Below are 17888 nucleotides of genomic sequence, written 5' to 3' on the forward strand. Positions count from 1 at the left end.
CAAAAAGACAAACTCATCATTAAATCTAAATAGCATAAAAGTTACCAATTTTTTTGTGTGGCAAGGTGCTGAGTCCTGCTGAAAAATGCAGTTTTGGACATTGTGTGGTGATCCCTAATAACGGGTTTCAAGCACCCCTCCAAGATAGCAGTGTAGGTTTCTGCGTTCACCGTTCCATTAATAAACTTAATTCACCCCACCCCTTTGCTTGTTATGCATCCCTAGACCATTTGACTGGTGGGGAACTTTACAGTTGGTGTTATGCAGTCAGGATGGTATGCCTCCGATTTTCATCTTCTGACATATCACTTCCCAACCGAGCCATGCAGGATGAATTTTGATTCATCAGAAAAAATTTTATCAGCAATAGCATGCGTAGAAAGCCCTTCCTAGGAAAGAGCAACAGCTACACTTTTTTTTCTTGGTGTTAACTGAACATATAGAACCACGCTTACACCTCTGCAAAACAGAATACTAATGAGCATGTATACCCTTCTAATGCAGTATTTATAGAAATGGCTGATGCAATACCCTTGCTTCGTTATAACAAAATGACTGTAATCAAACAATATCTTATATATTTCACTACAAATGTTACTTTTTTTTTAAGGTGATGCAACTTTTTTTGTCTGCCACTATATAAATTGTATGAATTTATTTTAGGTCATATACAAAATTTCTGAATTTTTTTGGAGGTATTAATTCACCTTAGTCATCTGACATCTCACTAAAAAGACATTACCATTCAACTCAGGTTAACTGGAAATCTCTTAATAGACTGCCATTCAACTTCTATACTTGTACACATATGCTCATCTGTTGCAACCTCAACATAACACAATAAAATTTCAGTATTATATTGCTTGCATTGTACACTTATGAAACAACAAAACACTTCCACTGATAAAATAAAGCAAATTATTTTTATTGTATAATATTAGAAATATAATAAAAACCTTTATTCTTATTTTTCCTTAGTTCAAAATTTATGAATTCCTTCTAAAGAATTCCAAAATGCTTGTGCACTTCCTGAAAAAGCATATCCCTCAAATAAAAGTATCTGATTGATCAAAAGTTCTATAAAAAAGGTGACAGTCTGATGATAGCATTTCTCTAATAAACATGTACAATAGAGAATTATTTTCTAACCAGTCAAAACAGTACAATAATATTTATTTCTGACAACACTTACTTTTTCTTTGTCTTTTTCTGTTTCTTTTCTTTCTTTGGCATTTCTTCGGTGTTTTCTTTTCCTTTCATTCCTGTACCATTTACAACAGTGCATATATTATTATTTTGTGCATGGGCATGATCAGAGGTATTCACATTAACATGGTTAAATATTTCTGTGGATTTCAGTGTCTGATCACTTTCACTAAAAAAAATAAATAAATTTACAATATAATCAAATGTGGAGCACTGATACTATCATCACAAATTATTATAGAAAAAATAACATTATAATGAGGGAAGATGAAAATTTCTACATGTTGCGGAAGGTCTCCTTCCATGATTAATTACAAAATGTTAGAGACTAACATTTAACTCAGTACTAATATTTTTAAATAAAAACAATAATAATAACAATAACTAATAATTTAACTAAAAATTATATGATTAATCTAAATGGCCACTGTAGCTAAGTGGTCAGTGCAAGGGTACAGAGTACATGCATTTGAATAAACATGGTTCAAGTCTCACATGACTACTGCGTATGGTGCTGGTCTTATAATCTTTCTCTCTGCAAACTTTTCTGATTTATGCAGTTATCCCAGTACAAACAGAATTTATTTATTAATATGCTAACTACAGCAGACAGTCAAAATAACAGCACCCCAAATAATGGAACATTTGAGCTAACGGCACATTAAGATCGGATGTTTACATACAGCACAGATGTCTTACAGTGCTAAGTTCACCATTTTGGAAGTGAATTCTGTACTGATACTGCTGTTTTACATTTAGTTTAAATTAAAAACCCTTCACTATGGCTCCTGATGTTAATAAACCTCATACAGAGAAGAAAAGAAGAACAACATTAAAGCTTAGTTACAAACTTGACATAATAATAGAAAATAGAATGGGAGTAAGTAGGAGTGTATTAATGGCAGAAAAGAACATTGGATCGTCAACATGTTTATGTTTTTTTATGTGCAGTTAATAAAATTACATTCTTTAGTCTCTCTATTTCTTATTTAGCATCATTATTTCTGCATTAAATATATTAAAAATAAAGCTTTCTAGATAACGGAAAAATCGAAATAATGGCATCTTGAATCCCCGAAGGTGCTGTTATTCTGCAAATCTACTGTATCAATTACCATAAATTAATATTTGTATAAAAAATTCTAAATTTATTACAAATCATATTATTTACTGTTGTAAAGACTACTACCATAGTGACAAGTTTGGTATCTGAGACAAGACAAGACAGTACTGTAGCATCCCCACTCCAGCCATACACACACACTCATGTACTATTTCATAAAATAAAATAATACAAATATTATAGCATAATGATTCCACCCCCCCCCTCTGCTTTAGCAACAAAGGTGATTTCCCTATTCATTCATTCCTCACAATGGCACTACTGCTAATACCTTCAATATTCCTATATTTCATCCAATATGAAAAGGAAAAAACATCATGTTATTTTATGGATCTTAACAAATGGATGACTGCTGAAATAAAAAAACTTGTTCTCTCATTTCAGCAAAGTAAAAATAAAATAATTATTTTTATTTAACAATTTGCTTATGTTTTCTTAAGTTTTAATAAAGGATGGAACAAGAAATAATCACTTTAAAATGAACTGTGCAATAACTATATAACAACAAATAAAATTATTTTATTAACAGAATAAGTTGAAAGATTAAATGAACCAAAGCTTCTATCCACTAGAGATCAAAGTAGAAGGAAGCTTGAGAACCCCTATATTACAAAAATAAAGTTCCATTATGGCTACATTTCTCTCACACATTGCAATACTAAATTTAAAATAAAATGAAAAAATCTAAAAATAAAAATAAGTAAAATAAATAAGTTTTAAAAAGATATTAAAAACAACATTTTAGAGGAAATAAAAAATAAGTAAAATTACACATATATTACACTATTGCACATATATTTCACTATCTGAACTATTTATATTATAACATCAAACAGATGTGCTGACCAACCTTACATTATTTTTATATGATAATCAATAACAATCACAATTGCAAATACAAGACAAAAATAAAAACTACTCAAAATTATCTTTAACAAAAACAGATAAATCAATCCTCTTCAAAAACTCCATTCAATTATCATATAAACAATGAAAACAAATGAATAAAGAATTTGAGAAATTTCTGGGGGGGGGGTTGTGAAATACACTGATTTAATTTTAAAACGTAGAGTCAATTTACTTCAAAATTTTTTCATTGATAAGTGGTTACCTATCTGGTGAGAATAGGCAATATTACTGCAATCTCACTGATGGATTTGGCTGTTTCCAATTACTGTTGAACTTAATCATAAAATGACATACTGTTGAACATAAGTCATAAGATGACAACAGAAGACGTTTATCCTCAAAAGCCAATGAAGCTTATGAACTTATGTGATCATCTGAGTAGTTGCACTCTACTAATAAACAGCAATATGTTCTTTAAAAAGAAATGTAATTTATTAGTGGCACAGTACATACATGAGCAACGTTATCACAATCAGCAAAAATGAGAAATTAGCTATAGTAGGACTTTGTTCCTCTAATACACTACCAATATCTCATATTGCAAGGAAACCTCACTTCTAAAACTTTAGTGTTCTGTAATAAATAATACTTTTGTTTGCTACAGGCAAGTTCAATATGCATCAATTAAGTTTACAATGGATCATTTATTACAGAGATAAAAAAAAATTAAATTTCTAAGGTTAGTTAGCTATTTGGGGGGGGGATTTTAGTACACCAGCTACTTTTGGTCTTAGTGTGCAAGTTCATATGAAAGGGTTTATCGCAAATATCTTTATAAGTGTGCAATCACAGGACTAAGTGCATGCTATGTGGACTGAAAAATCTAGACTAATTCATAGAGGAAACCTACTCCCTCCACTTGAAATAACTATAGCTCTAATTGAGGAGGACTACAAATGAGTGGCAAGTGGCGAAACTATTATATTATCATAGAGGGCCCAGTTACCTAGTAACTTCTCGTCATCAATGAGAAATCACTCGGTTACTAGGTAACCGAGGCCCTTCAAAATAAAACAAGAAAAAGATCTATATTTGAGATGGACAAATTTTCACTTGACAAAAGCAAGACAAAAAAAATTATGTGCCAAAAATAGGACAATTTACTTAAATGGCATTTCCTTCTGTTCAAATAAATAAATTTTCTGTTTAGACAATGGGACAAAAACATAGTAGAGGTGTTCAAAAAATTGAGAATACAAGAAATAACATCATATTTAGCAGTATCTGAGTAACGATGGTTCAAGTTCACTTGAACCATGGTTACTCTAAGTGTGTGAGAGTGTACTTATACCTCTCAACCACCACTCAGCTATGGAAACCTTATTTGACACCACACTTTAGGACAAAAAATATAGAAGGCAAATGAGTAATTCAGTTATCACTTTGCATACACATCCCTTTGATGGTTAAGTTATGTGAAAATTTCACATAGCATGGGTTGCGATAACACCAGGAGACCCAGCTTTCAGAGTGAAATTTTAGATCTATCCTATGAACATGGATAAAATAGAAATCACTTATCAACTGAAGACAGCAAGATTAGCAATAAGCAACTTCTCTTTGATATAAAAGATGCAAGACATATAAAAAAACAAATAAAGTAACCATTGTTCAGTAGAAAATATATAGAATGTAAGATATCAGAATATGTATTAAACAGCAGTAAAATTATTATAAAATAAAGCAGTTGTACACACATGATGAGAAGAAAGATCATGTGAAATATTTATAAGTTGAACTAAATGAAAGACATGTACATATATTTAAACACAAATTACTATCCACACTACAAGGGCATGGAGTGGATCTGAGTGCACTATAACACCAATACAGTTTGTCACATATCGGTAATGTCAGGACCATACCAAACCATTTTAGTACCTAAGGCAAGAATGAAAAATTGCAACCTCCCCTAATATATATTAAAAAAAATTTAATTAAAAAAAAAAAAAGACTTATTTAACTTATTCTGGTACACTTTTTAATAAAAATAAAAGGGTGACAAAAAATAAAATAAAACCTGTTTAAAGTGATTTTTATTCTCGAAAGCAGTATTCATAAATATATAACAGATTTATTTATGCATTATTCATTTCAAAAATTATTTAATCTTTCCTTTGGCGCCCCTTTCAGTTTTTAACCTGAGGCCAAAGCCTCGTTCGCCTCGCCCTCAGCACAGCTCTGAGTAATGTCATCTATACACTATGATTATTAAAAATAAGTTATCTTATTAGTGAGCATTCCATTTTATAAATTTTTCTATTTCAACTCTGCATGTTACCAATATGTGGAAAAAAATACACACATATTCTGACAAACATACTTAATATAAGTAAATTCAAGCTTTTTAAAAATTCTTGAACATCCCTAACTTTAGTTGAGTGAATTTACCACAAATTGTTTTAAAACAAACTTGTATTATATTTTCTTTACAGAGAATGCTGTAAATTAAAATTCATGCTTTATATTCACAGATAAATGGTGGGGGATGAATAACGGGCACCAGGGTCTCCCATTTACTAACCCCACCCAAAACATTCACTAAACTGATACAACATACTACAACAAGAAGGTGGTGGTGGTGGGCCTAAAACCACAGTTCCAAGATACCATTGCACAGTCTTGCCAAAACATATAACAAAAGAAAAACAGATAAATAAAGTATAAATTTTAAGTTTAATCACAGATTTTAATTTTCTTCCATTAGTTTTAAAGAAAACATTAAATAAATGAAAGAAAGGCTAAGTGTAAAAAAATAAATAAATAATAATTTGAAACGAACTGCAATATCTATTTAATGAGTTTCCCATCTTTAATCTTTATCAGGGATATTATATAAAGTATATGCACAATAATATGTGAAAAAAATCAACAGAAATTGAATAGATTAGCAAAACATTTCAGTTAGTTTGAAGTAAATTGCTTTTCTGCCAAGCGAAAATCATAGAAACTGCACTTTTATTTTTTAACCTACTGTAAATTTGCTGTTTTCTCTTGTTACTGATATGAATCTACAGCTATCTATCAGAGATTTCCCGAAACCTATTTTAGTTCACTGCCATCTCATATGGATATGTGATGCGATTAGTTTTTCCATTTGCTGATAAGCAAACCATCTTGTGAACTCCTCTGACATGTGTTGTCTCGGAGTTTATTTATTTATACAATATATACTTATAGTATTTTCGGTCCCCTAAAAAAATTTGAAAGCACACAAAATTATAACGAGTAATAATAATAACAGATACTAGCTACATCAACTCATTACATAAAGATCGGTCTTCAGATTGGCACAATGTTTGGCAACATCTTAAATTTACGAAGCACTATAGTCTCAAACAAAATTTATACCATTAAAATTTAGACGATTTAAATAACCATACTGAAACTATCTTCAAACTTACTGTTATCATAATAACGATTTGAATAAGTCAGACTGGTCGCATTTTAAATCTCAGTTACATTTAAACATGGACAATAAGACTAACTCATTATGCACGTTTGGGGCCTCATCCGAAATGGCCTTCATCTTCAAAAAAAAAAAAGAAAAAAAAAAAAAAAGAGTTCTTCTTACATTGTAAGTCAGTTAGTGAATTCATTTTACTTAAAAACATTTAAACTATAATAAAAACAATCCCACGTCTGTAGATTAGTTGAAAGCTATATTTTTCCACATGTTTCCAACAGATGCTTTTGAATGAAGGGCAAACTGTGTGGCACCGAGGACCAACGTACAACAGGCCTACAAATCTTTTCTTTTCACATTACTCGGTAACCTGTCTATCCACGCTAGGAGTAGAATAAATGATAATAATAACAACAACAACACATTTGTAGGTTCTATGTAGTACGCTGGTCACCAATTGCTTTTTGAAAAATAAAAAAAGGTGGGAGTTGGTGACATTTGAAGATTGGTGAAAGAAAAAAAAAAAAAAAAAACAGGATAAAATCGTATTATTTATCTCGACACTATATTGAATAATAATAGCAAAGGATATCTTTAATAACAGCACTTGCATTATTCAAAAAATAATATTTCCCGAATAACCTTATGGCCAATTCTCTGGGCTGTGAAGCGTGGGTAATTGAAAAGAAACAAACAAAAAAAAAAAAAAAAAAAAAACTACACAAATTGCTACACAAAATTGAACAAGAATAAGTTAACAGCGCCATAAAATTATTTTGAAATGTTTGAAGGACAAGAAATTATAAGAAATTTTTTTTTGTTGTTTTCTTATAATTTTACGCTGCTGTTACATTCAATGCATTTTTTTTTTTTTTTCTTTTCTAAAGTGGATTAATGCATAATACGATATGTAAACTCTGTAACCAACTTATCAGGAAAACCATCCTACTGTAATAAATAAATAAATAAAAATGAATACGCTACCATATCCAAGTGTCTACCATATCCAACTGCAGTTTTCTAGATAGGTTGGCAGCAGACCGTGCAGTGGCGTAGCCCGGGGAGGGGAGAGAAGCGAATGCTCCCCTATCATAAATTTTGTTCTACTTGGGTTGGCGCCTTCTTCCCAAGTTCCCAATGAATCCATTTTTTATCCTTAACATCTAAAGACATTTCAATAATGACATATGGTAATTTTTCTCCCCCTCAATTCAAAACCTGGCTACGCCACTGAGCAGACACCCACAACAAACGTTTGTGCGATATATTTACAATGGTAAAAAAAGGCAAACGACATGAGCTGTTACAAGTGTAATGATGCACTGTACAGCAGTGGCATCATCAGCACATTAAAAATGCGGGTTCCTGATACAAAATTTATTGAGTAATTGAGAAATTGAGTTATGTTACTCAAGTATTTATTATAAGTATTTATTATACTATACAAGCGATATCTTATATGCCATAGGCTTTTAATCTATTTATGGTGTACGAATGGGGACTATATCATTTGCTCTGATAAGTGAAAATACGACCCTCTGTATATATGATATCCAGTTTCATACTAACAGTGAAGAATTTTAAAGATCGTATTCTCAAGCAATCGAATTTGTCTGACGTAGCCGAGTGGTTAACGCAAGTAAGAGAAGTTTTGTGGTACTGTGTATGCGTTTGAGTTGACCATGGTTGACCCTGGTTGACCATGGTTGAGTTGACCCCCCCCGCGTAACTGCTAAATACGGTAATAATTGTATTTTATGTCACTGATAAGATGTGAACTCCCTGACTTGTGGGCATGTCGGAGTATAAAATGAACATTTATTATTATTATTTTTTTTTATTTAGTATAGAGCCATGGTTATTTTCAAAAAAATGGACTGTAAGTTTTAATTATGCTATTAATTTACCGAAATCAACGGAATATCTTACTTAACCCCATTAGTGCGGTGCGATCTCACGTGAATTAATTACCAAAACCCATAAGAATTATGCACAAGGCATAATTCTTATGGGTTTTGGTAATTACCTATATAGTATCGGTGTAAATACACCATAGTTAACCCATAAATTTGAACTACGTAAGTAGTGTAGAAGGCATCGTTTTAATTGTATCTCATATTTATTGTATCAATAAATAACAGTAGGCTTCTCTACTAGAGAAGCGTTATTTACTTGAAGTAGTGCAATACCGCTATCTCGGTGTGAATGCAACCACAATATGGATACAGTTAAAACGATGCCTTTTACACTACTTACGTAGACTAAGGCGCATTTAGGGCTAGAGCCTCAAGCTGCGAACAAATTTAGACTATGTATATAAAGTGCTTAGCATCATAATACACAGCCATTTCTGAATAAACAGAAATTTTCTGTTTATTCAGAAATGGCTGTGTATTATGATGCTAAGCACTTTATATACATAGACTACTTACGTAGTTCAAATTTATGGGTTAACTATGGTGTATTTACACCGATACTATATGGATAAAAATCCATCTACTAGCAGCCGGTTCTTACATGCGGACGGACAGACATTGTGAGCACAATAGGCGCATACGCATATATGCTAACCCGCCTAAAAATGAAAGAGCAGAGGATATTTGAGAATAAAGCGATATAATTTTTTAGATAAAAACGTCTACTACGGGAAATTTTGTAACGAATTCTAAATTCAGTACACGTAGTGTTTGATTATATAATCGGCTTTCGAAAATAACAGTCATTGCAAGTTAATACGTGAGGGACTTAGATTTAAAAAAAAAAAAAAAATCGTTGTACCCCACCACAACCACTCGTATTTCCAACATGACCCGTTTTAACCTTAACTGCATTTTCTACTCATGTCAAATCATCATGACGAATGTTAAATTGAAAACTGATTAAAAGATGTGTACGGATGACAATGTCACGGGAAAGACTTCTTCAATGATTCAGTCAAACGTATCACTGCACTAATAACCATATTTATTCATTTATTATCAGATTTTGTAAACGACTTGCAAAATCATAAAGCACGGAAGTTTCTTTTGCATCGGCAAGTTGCCAATTGTTTTCAATTACTGGAATAGATGTTTCGGTGTGCGGTTTATCTGGAAAAAGAAATTAAAATAAAAATTCTTTTATCAAAAGAATTCTTTTACCAAATTAAGATTTTCCTTTTTTTTTTTTTTTTTTCTTTTTGTAATACTAAACAGCGCGAAATGCATAGGTGAAAATGAAATGGTATGTAATTGATGAAACTGCATCAAATCGTTTGTGAAAGAATATTATGACTCAATTATATAAACGTGTGCAAAGAAATATGCTTCTATTTTCACTAATCAAAATCATAACATCATACTATCTAGAGCTGATGGCCGGTCCTGCACAATTTAGAAATTTAATATGGATGTGATCATAAGAGCATCCTAGACAATGCTCAATGGGATTCTGTTTCGGCGCCATGAAATCCTAAGAATATCCTCGCTTTTAAGAAATTCGTCGATAGCTTAGCCTTATCGTACATGAAAATGAATTTATGGCAAGGTTGCGATTTTTAAACCACGAAATATGGAAAAGTTTCAGTGTTCATTTTGTCGCCCCTTTTTCAAAAACATGAAAAAGGTCTACATAAAATTTTGCTATCCTTGAGAGCTGGCTCCTGTATGCGGTCGCTAGAAATTATCATTCTTGATACGTTAGAATTTGGTTACCTCAGCATGTGACTGGCCTTCCATCAACAGCTCTGAATCTTCCGAAAGTATACGTAGCAAATTAGAGAAAGAAATTCGTAAGGTAACCTCGGTATTGTGTCACACTTAAAGAGTGTGACACAATACCGAGGTTACCATACGAATCTGGCTTACATACAGTGCAAGAGGTACTCACCAATCTTGGGCACGAGCACACAAAGATGTCACAAAAATAAGTGTCTCTTTAGGAAGTGGCTTGCATAATGCCCAGAGGGCAGGATACACGAAAAACTGATTCATGTTACTCCGAAATATAAAATAAAAAAAGACAGGGGAGAGACACACAGGAAAGAATGTGGAAACAGGAACAGAAAAATACGTCACTAATAAAATGAATGAAAAATGGGAAAAGTGAAAGGTTACAAAATAAATCCTTCAAGTTTCACTCAAGCAACCAAGAGTAATATTTATTCTTGGTTGCTTGAGTGAAATTACAAAACATGGTATGTTTACAAACCATGTTTTGTAATTTGGAACGTTTCGTTTTTACTATCTTTTGCTCATTTTTAGTATCTTCTGCCCATCAAAAGGAAAAATACAATGGATAATAGACATCTAGTTAAACTCGATGAAAATGGCGATTTTCTTATTTAATAAAAAATAACAAAAATTGGTTAGTATCTTAATATTATAATTGCACATATTATTGATTCTTTCAGATCACGTGTGAAGTTTAATATATTTCCTAAGGTGTCGTACATTTATTTTTTGATTGGCTGGAAAGCGTAACTTTCGTTGTAGATGGTAAACGCTTATTAATTACACTCATACAATTCGCGTGAGAATTTAATAAAACTGTACAAAGGAACATTCCTTTAATACTTGCTAATTTAGTAACCTATAAAATGGCAAAATAATTCATTTACTAGTTTTTCTGCTATGATCGAATGAGTCTTGGCTGAATAATAAGGAATTGTTATTTTTAAATAAGCTAAAAAATACCTCGGTTTTTTTTTATTTACTGCATAAATTTTGTTGTGTTTCTAAAGAGCTATTTCTGATACGTTTCGTACATAATTATGTACTCCATTTGGTAGAATTCATATACAATTTCCCTCTCCTTTGAAGAGCATTCAAACTTTTGTAGATAAATTACGAAGTTCATGCTATCTGCATTTCGCATGCGCCAAACAATTATTTTTTTTAAATTTAAAGCAGAAGCCGAACTTTGATTTCCCCATCTAAAAACGAATTTTAAGCGTTTAAAATTGTGAGAGGTCTTCAGTGAGGTATAGTTTGGTCTCCCATAGTCGAATTTTACAACTCTTTCCAAATTCAAAAATCCAGGCCTGAAGACGGATTTCGATACCAAAATCCGAAACGTAGCCAATTTTATTTAGTTATTGGGACTGTTTGTGGTCTAATTGCACCAACTGTCCCTCTGCGTACCAATAAAATAATTAAAATACTTCACACGTGGATTAGGATCTGTATTAAATCTTTCTTACTTAAATAATCTATTAATTATTTGTATGTTATATTTTGTTTGATCGTATATGCATAATACGTAAATTGTGATTATTTTAGTGACCACTAATTATATACATTTGTAAAGTTTTGTGAAGTTTGGTTGGTTTTTTTTTTATTATTTTTTTTATGCACTACTGCTCACAGTGTGGTTGCCATAGCAACCATTAGGTTTACTGGGGTACTTACTATTACATATATTAATCTGTTGTCATGGTAACTGACCATTATGAAAACTAGAAAAAAAGGAACACATGGACACGATAATGACCAGCACTATTAGTAACAATACCTGAAGAAGACAAAAGTATTCTTCAAAACCGTTTGCTACTGGTTCCGTCTCCTCCAAAGGAGGAGGAGGAGGAACCAGTAGCAAACGGTCTGGGTCTCCCAGCGAATCCAGTCGAAACTGGAGAATCGTAAAGACCTCTTCGATCAGGGATGTAGTTTTCAGGCGAAGGGAATAGGATTTCCCTCGTTAGTGCTTCCAAATTTTCCATCACTCACAATCGGTCTACTTCTATCGAGTAAAACAATAGCCCCAGAAAGTTCTATCGTAGTAAGGCAGTGTGGCCCATCGGAAATCAAATATACGAATGGGGAAGGGGGGTCAATCAAGATCCATATTTACCTGGAACAACTGGTGACAGAAAGTTGTAACCTTACAGTTTCTCTACAGCCAAAAATAAATTTCTGAAAATAGGAGTTCAGGGGTATATATAAAGGTAAAACTGCAGCCATTATCAACCCACTGCAGGATGGAAGCCTCCTCAACCATTCATGCTGAGGGAAATGGACCATAATCTGCCAGCTGATCCAGTGCGGGTTGGCAGATCGACCGTATTTAGCAGTCAGGGGATTGAACCCCGGTCTACTCAAAGAGCATGTGCTACTGTACTGCCGCTCCTGACCACTGGGCTACGGTGGCCGTTCCAGGGATAGAAAGAAGAAAATACGGTAATATCACATCTGGAATATGGTATTCAGGTCTGAAGACTTCACCTTAAAAAAAGATGTAGAACTTCTAAAGATCCAAAGAAGAGCAGTTAGATTTATTGGTATTGATAAGGATTTTCTGTATAAGGGGCACCTTAAAAGATACGCAGTGCCCGGAGAGTCCTTAGGCCTTAAACAATCAGGAGATTCCTGATCGAGGTGATTAAGGCCCTTAAAAGAATAAAGTAGGCGAAATAAGATACAGTAGTTATTTTATTTTAGATTTTTTCCCTTGGTGATAAGGAGTGGATGATAGAACTGTACAGCACTAGGTTCAATATTGTCTAATAAAAATCTCATGAAAGTTATGTCGGTGCTGTTATATGGCTGTATCAGGAACTGTATATTAAAAAGTTGATGAAATTTATATCATCCACAATAGAAAGTGTATTATCAGGAACGTGCGATGGTATTCGGGAACCCAGGTACATGGTTGGTTTGGGGGACCCGTTTTTTTTTTTTTTTTTTTTTATATATATATATAAGTTATACATTTAGAGCCCCTTCTGTTTGGGGCCTGGGTGTGCGTCGCATCCAGCGTCTCCCCCCCCCCCACCTTTTGCCGCCCTGTTTGTTATAATACATTGATTCTAATCTTAATAATTTACTAAAGAAACTTTTTTTTTTGGCAATCCTACACTTCAGCGGCGTAATTTCCCCCCATCCCACCCCGAAGTGTAATTTTCAGCTTATACTTTTAAGACCTTGACTAAAGTCTAAAATACGAAACTAATCTGCCTCTCTCAGTACGGTGTGCAGACGTTAAGGATAAGCATTTATAGCAATAAATTAGTTTGGTATTTTTTTAATTACTATTATTTTTTATAACTCGTCTTGAGTTTTGTAGAATCTCTTAAAATACATAAAACAAAGTTTTAAACAAACAGACAGGAAAATATAAAAGAACTGCATACCGACTATAAAAACATACTACAGTCACTAATAGGCTACGATATACCATATTCATAAGAAAATTTGTATTCTGACAATTAAACAAACATGAAATATCTTACAGTCAAGACCTTGATGATAAAAATATTAGGTATCTAATTAGCATCGTAAGATAACTGCAACACGATTTTATAATAAAAAAAGATGTGCGCGATGCACTAAACTTCCAACGACATCGTAGCATGTTCATATTCTGTTCTTTATAACTTAACAGCTGTCCACAAGGTGGCAATATACATTAAAAGATATTAAATAAAAATTATGTAAAAAAACAAAAAAAAATTGCTTCTAATATTGATTGGAAGACTAACGCCAAGATTGAATGAAATGGAAAAGTAAATTTTTATATTTTACCCTTGCCAGCGTGAAATATAAAAATTAATTTAATGTTAACTGTGATAAAGAGCTAAACATAGATGAATCTAAATCCAAATTCCTGTTCAGATAATGGCGCTTAACGTGTTGTGACATCACTTCCTGTCGGAAACGATCCTATATGTTATAGAAAATATAGATATTTTCGCAAATTATAACAGATTTGAATTTCTAATCTGTTATCATAATTTTAAACAAATTTAGTTTCTGATACAGTCAATTTACAGACTTTCTTTGAGCTTTAAATTTTTATTTTATTAAAATAAAAAAATAATAAATAAATAAAGCCGCAATAACTATTTTAATCGGGAAGAAATTTCAATCATGTATTCCAATCACTTATCCTTTTTTTGGAAAAGTGATTGGAATATCTTTCTGAATAATTGTAAACTTTCCAAAAAGAAAGTGTATAATTATTCAAATCAGCATAAAGGCAAATTTATCACCAGTAATCAATAAAATAACGACAAAAAACAGTAAGCATATAATAACAGCATAATCGCAAAGGAAGCCAAAATGAAAAGATTTAAACTTACTCTTCTGAAAAGCCCATGTTGATTTTGTAACTGCCTGGAATATCTTTCTGAATAATTGTAAACTTTCCAAAAAGAAAGTGTATAATTATTCAAATCAGCATAAAGGCAAATTTATCACCAGTAATCAATAAAATAACGACAAAAAACAGTAAGCATATAATAACAGCATAATCGCAAAGGAAGCCAAAATGAAAAGATTTAAACTTACTCTTCTGAAAAGCCCATGTTGATTTTGTAACTGCCTGGTAATTCAGAATTTCGGGACTGAGCACTGAAAAAAAACAAAGCAAATTTTTATATTGGGCTGATAATTTGAAAGTGTGAGCTATTTTAAGAGCACTTCAACACTACGTGATATACACAACTGATCAATGACCAAAGTTTCACGTAATGAAGAGTAGTTTAAAATGAATATCACATAAAAACTACTTTGAATTCTCAGAAAAATCTGCTGAAATAATCTGATACATTCAGAGGAATGTAGTGGTAGCATGCAAGCTTTTTTATCTTTATATAAATAAACTGTCGAAGAGGTCAGTTTCTCTGATCTTCTAGCCAAAGCAAGGCCAAATTCGATAACTTGGATATTCGATATATACAATTAGATGTGAAGGTTGTTCTCCAAAAGAGATCGTGCGAAGATTTATCTATTACGTAATGTTAATGGGAAATGAAGGAACTCTGAGTACGTCATCATGGATTATCAGGCATTTGATAAAATTCTCGTTTCGTGTTGACTCGCTGTTGAAGGAGAGATCAAAATATTAATGATATATGTAAATAATGATACATGCAAATGAACAAAGCTAAAAAGCAGTATAATATATTTTGAAAGCCACTGCTTGTTTCACGCGAAATATTCATATTTCATTGAACTTATTATATGAATAAGTTCCAATTACATTCATATGAATTGGTTCTAAATAATTGGCTCTCTGACCCTAAATTATGTACTTACGAGTAGAAGAGAGTGAGAGAGAAGGAAGAGATATTTCTGAGCACCATAATGCTTCCAGCAATGCCTATGTGGATGTGTAGTTTAAAGCATTATCATGTTAATACATGCAATATCCATTTATACAGAATCTCTGCAGTGTACACAGTATAAAATTGGCTGTGATATCAAAATTATTCTCACACACATCCGTGGAAAAGGCACAAGGTTCGAATCCTGTTAATGACACGGGGAATTTTTATGGGCTTTTTTTTTTTTTTTTTTTGCACTCCGTGGCTGAGTTAAGTCGGTCTCAAGCGAGGACAGCAAGGCTTTTCTCCGGAAACTTGGATTTTCGTCCAGCAAACCGACTAGAGAATAAGTCATTTATGGACATAATACACATGGATGGAAGAGACTGTTCTCATGTAGCACCACTCAGAGCTGAATTAACCCACAGGCTAATAAAGGCAAACCTCTATTTCATATCGAAAATACTAGTCCTCTTACTAGTATAGTCCCAACATTGTCCAGCACTCCATTCCACGATGCCTTTTAAACTTCAATGCTAGGATGATACGATCCATTTAAGTAAAGTTCATCGTGCTTTCTCCAAACCCCACATCAACTCTCGTTCTGAACGCTATAGCAAAACTTTTTTCTGATTAACTTCCTTCCGAGTAGGAAGTTAAACAGAGCATCTCTTTTCAATGGAGAAGTAACGTTTAGAATTTGTTAATGTTATGTTAGTCTTTTGAGCGGACAGCTTCACCATGGAAATCAAGATTGTGAAATTCTCTATATGGATAGGGGACACAATTACTCTTACTTCCTGTCTATGTTTGGACTTGGAAGTATTATCGTGTTGCATCGTTTGCAGAAATAAGCCGGGATAACATAACATCCCATGTTAGGATCTCTCATCCATCTCGGTAATCCCTCGCAGTAGCACAGTTGGTGTAATCACCATCCTTCCCACACGAGGTGGAAAAGACTCGACTTCGAATGCTGTCAATGACGCAATGAATTTTTATGGTCCTTTTTCACAACGTGGATGAGTTAGTCTGTCTCAGGAGAGGATAGCAATAGTTTTTGATCTGGGGAACTCGGGTTTACGTCCGGCAAACAGACAAATCGACCACAGTACACACGCAATTTACAGACATAATATACATGGCGCAATATGGTTCAGAATCCTGATACACCTAAAATCCTCCATCTCAGTTAAGTGTTCTTTTGCCTGTTGAATTATTTCTTGACTTTAGTATTGTCCTGTACAACAGTACTAATTTAATTACAGTATATGAACGCAAAGTTTAATAAAAAGGCATAACATAAGAATCCATCCAAGTGGTACACATATCCGTACCACTCTAAGGTTAGGTACATTTCTTCATTTGCTTTTGTTAGATTGTTTTAATTACACAGTTACTGAGTCCTCGTTCATAGATAAGGTTATGATAAATAAATTAACACAATTAGGCAGTTAACTGTCGCATTAAAGTCATTTAAAATTTTTAAAATCAGTCCAGTTGAAGGTAAATTTTGATCTCAAAATCCAAATATTTGTAATATAAACGAACTTCGAAACAGCACCTATTTCTAAAGTTCTATGTTGCACGGTATTTAAGGTGAATAACCTTATTGATTACATAGCGATAAGAAGAATAAGAAATTGCAATTTTGAGAAAAATATGTCTGAAGATAGAACACAGCCCATGCTGACCTTTCAACCGTAGGTTAGACTTAATGGTATAAGAGATCTAGGTCATAGTAAGACAGCTCACGAAGTAAAGAAAAGTTGATTCCAGAATACAAAATTCTGCACGAAAGGATCCTCACTTTCTGAACAATTATGGTATATTTTCAAAATGTATTTATATTTATTTTCATTGACGACTTCTATAACATACATAATTTTTACTGAAATTCGATGTTATCTTATTATCAAATACTTGCCTTTAATGATATCAACATGGCAATAAATTTTCATTACGAAAATGCATCAGAGATTTTGATTTTTGTGATGCAGAACAGACAGGCTGTCCAGAGGAGGATTTACTTATAGTCTCACAGACGGCTGTGGACTTCCATATTTATACTCGAAATTCGATATACATGTGATATTCTAATAGCTACCCAGTGGGTATGGCTATCTTTAGAATAATGTATTGGAATATACAAATATTATAGGGGAAGGAGCTGTTTATGTACTAAGGATGGCCGGAGACAGAAAAATCTCCTCCCGACTACA

At 32.8% G+C, this 17888-nt stretch overlaps 1 protein-coding gene across 4 annotated transcripts in view; it reads right to left on the reverse strand.

The window, feature by feature from the left end:
• LOC150090693 (ATP-dependent translocase ABCB1-like) overlaps positions 1–17888 on the reverse strand; it is a 390895-nt gene that overhangs the window by 266400 nt on the left and 106607 nt on the right. For 2 of the 4 annotated variants that reach the window (XM_090372310.1, XM_090372292.1), the window contains exons 5-6: positions 14909–14971; positions 1193–1375 (exon numbers count right to left, since the gene is read on the reverse strand). In XM_090372310.1, coding sequence (XP_090228436.1) covers positions 1193–1375; positions 14909–14971 — 246 coding nt within the window. Of the gene's footprint in view, positions 1–1192; positions 1376–14700; positions 14733–14908; positions 14972–17888 lie in introns of those variants that run through there. The other 2 variants (XM_090372305.1, XM_090372299.1) reach the window with 2 other exon arrangements.

The sequence above is a fragment of the Mastigoproctus giganteus genome, chromosome 1 (assembly GCF_048544385.1).
Source record: "Mastigoproctus giganteus isolate SK-2022 chromosome 1, ASM4854438v1, whole genome shotgun sequence".
NCBI lineage: Eukaryota > Metazoa > Arthropoda > Arachnida > Uropygi > Thelyphonidae > Mastigoproctus > Mastigoproctus giganteus.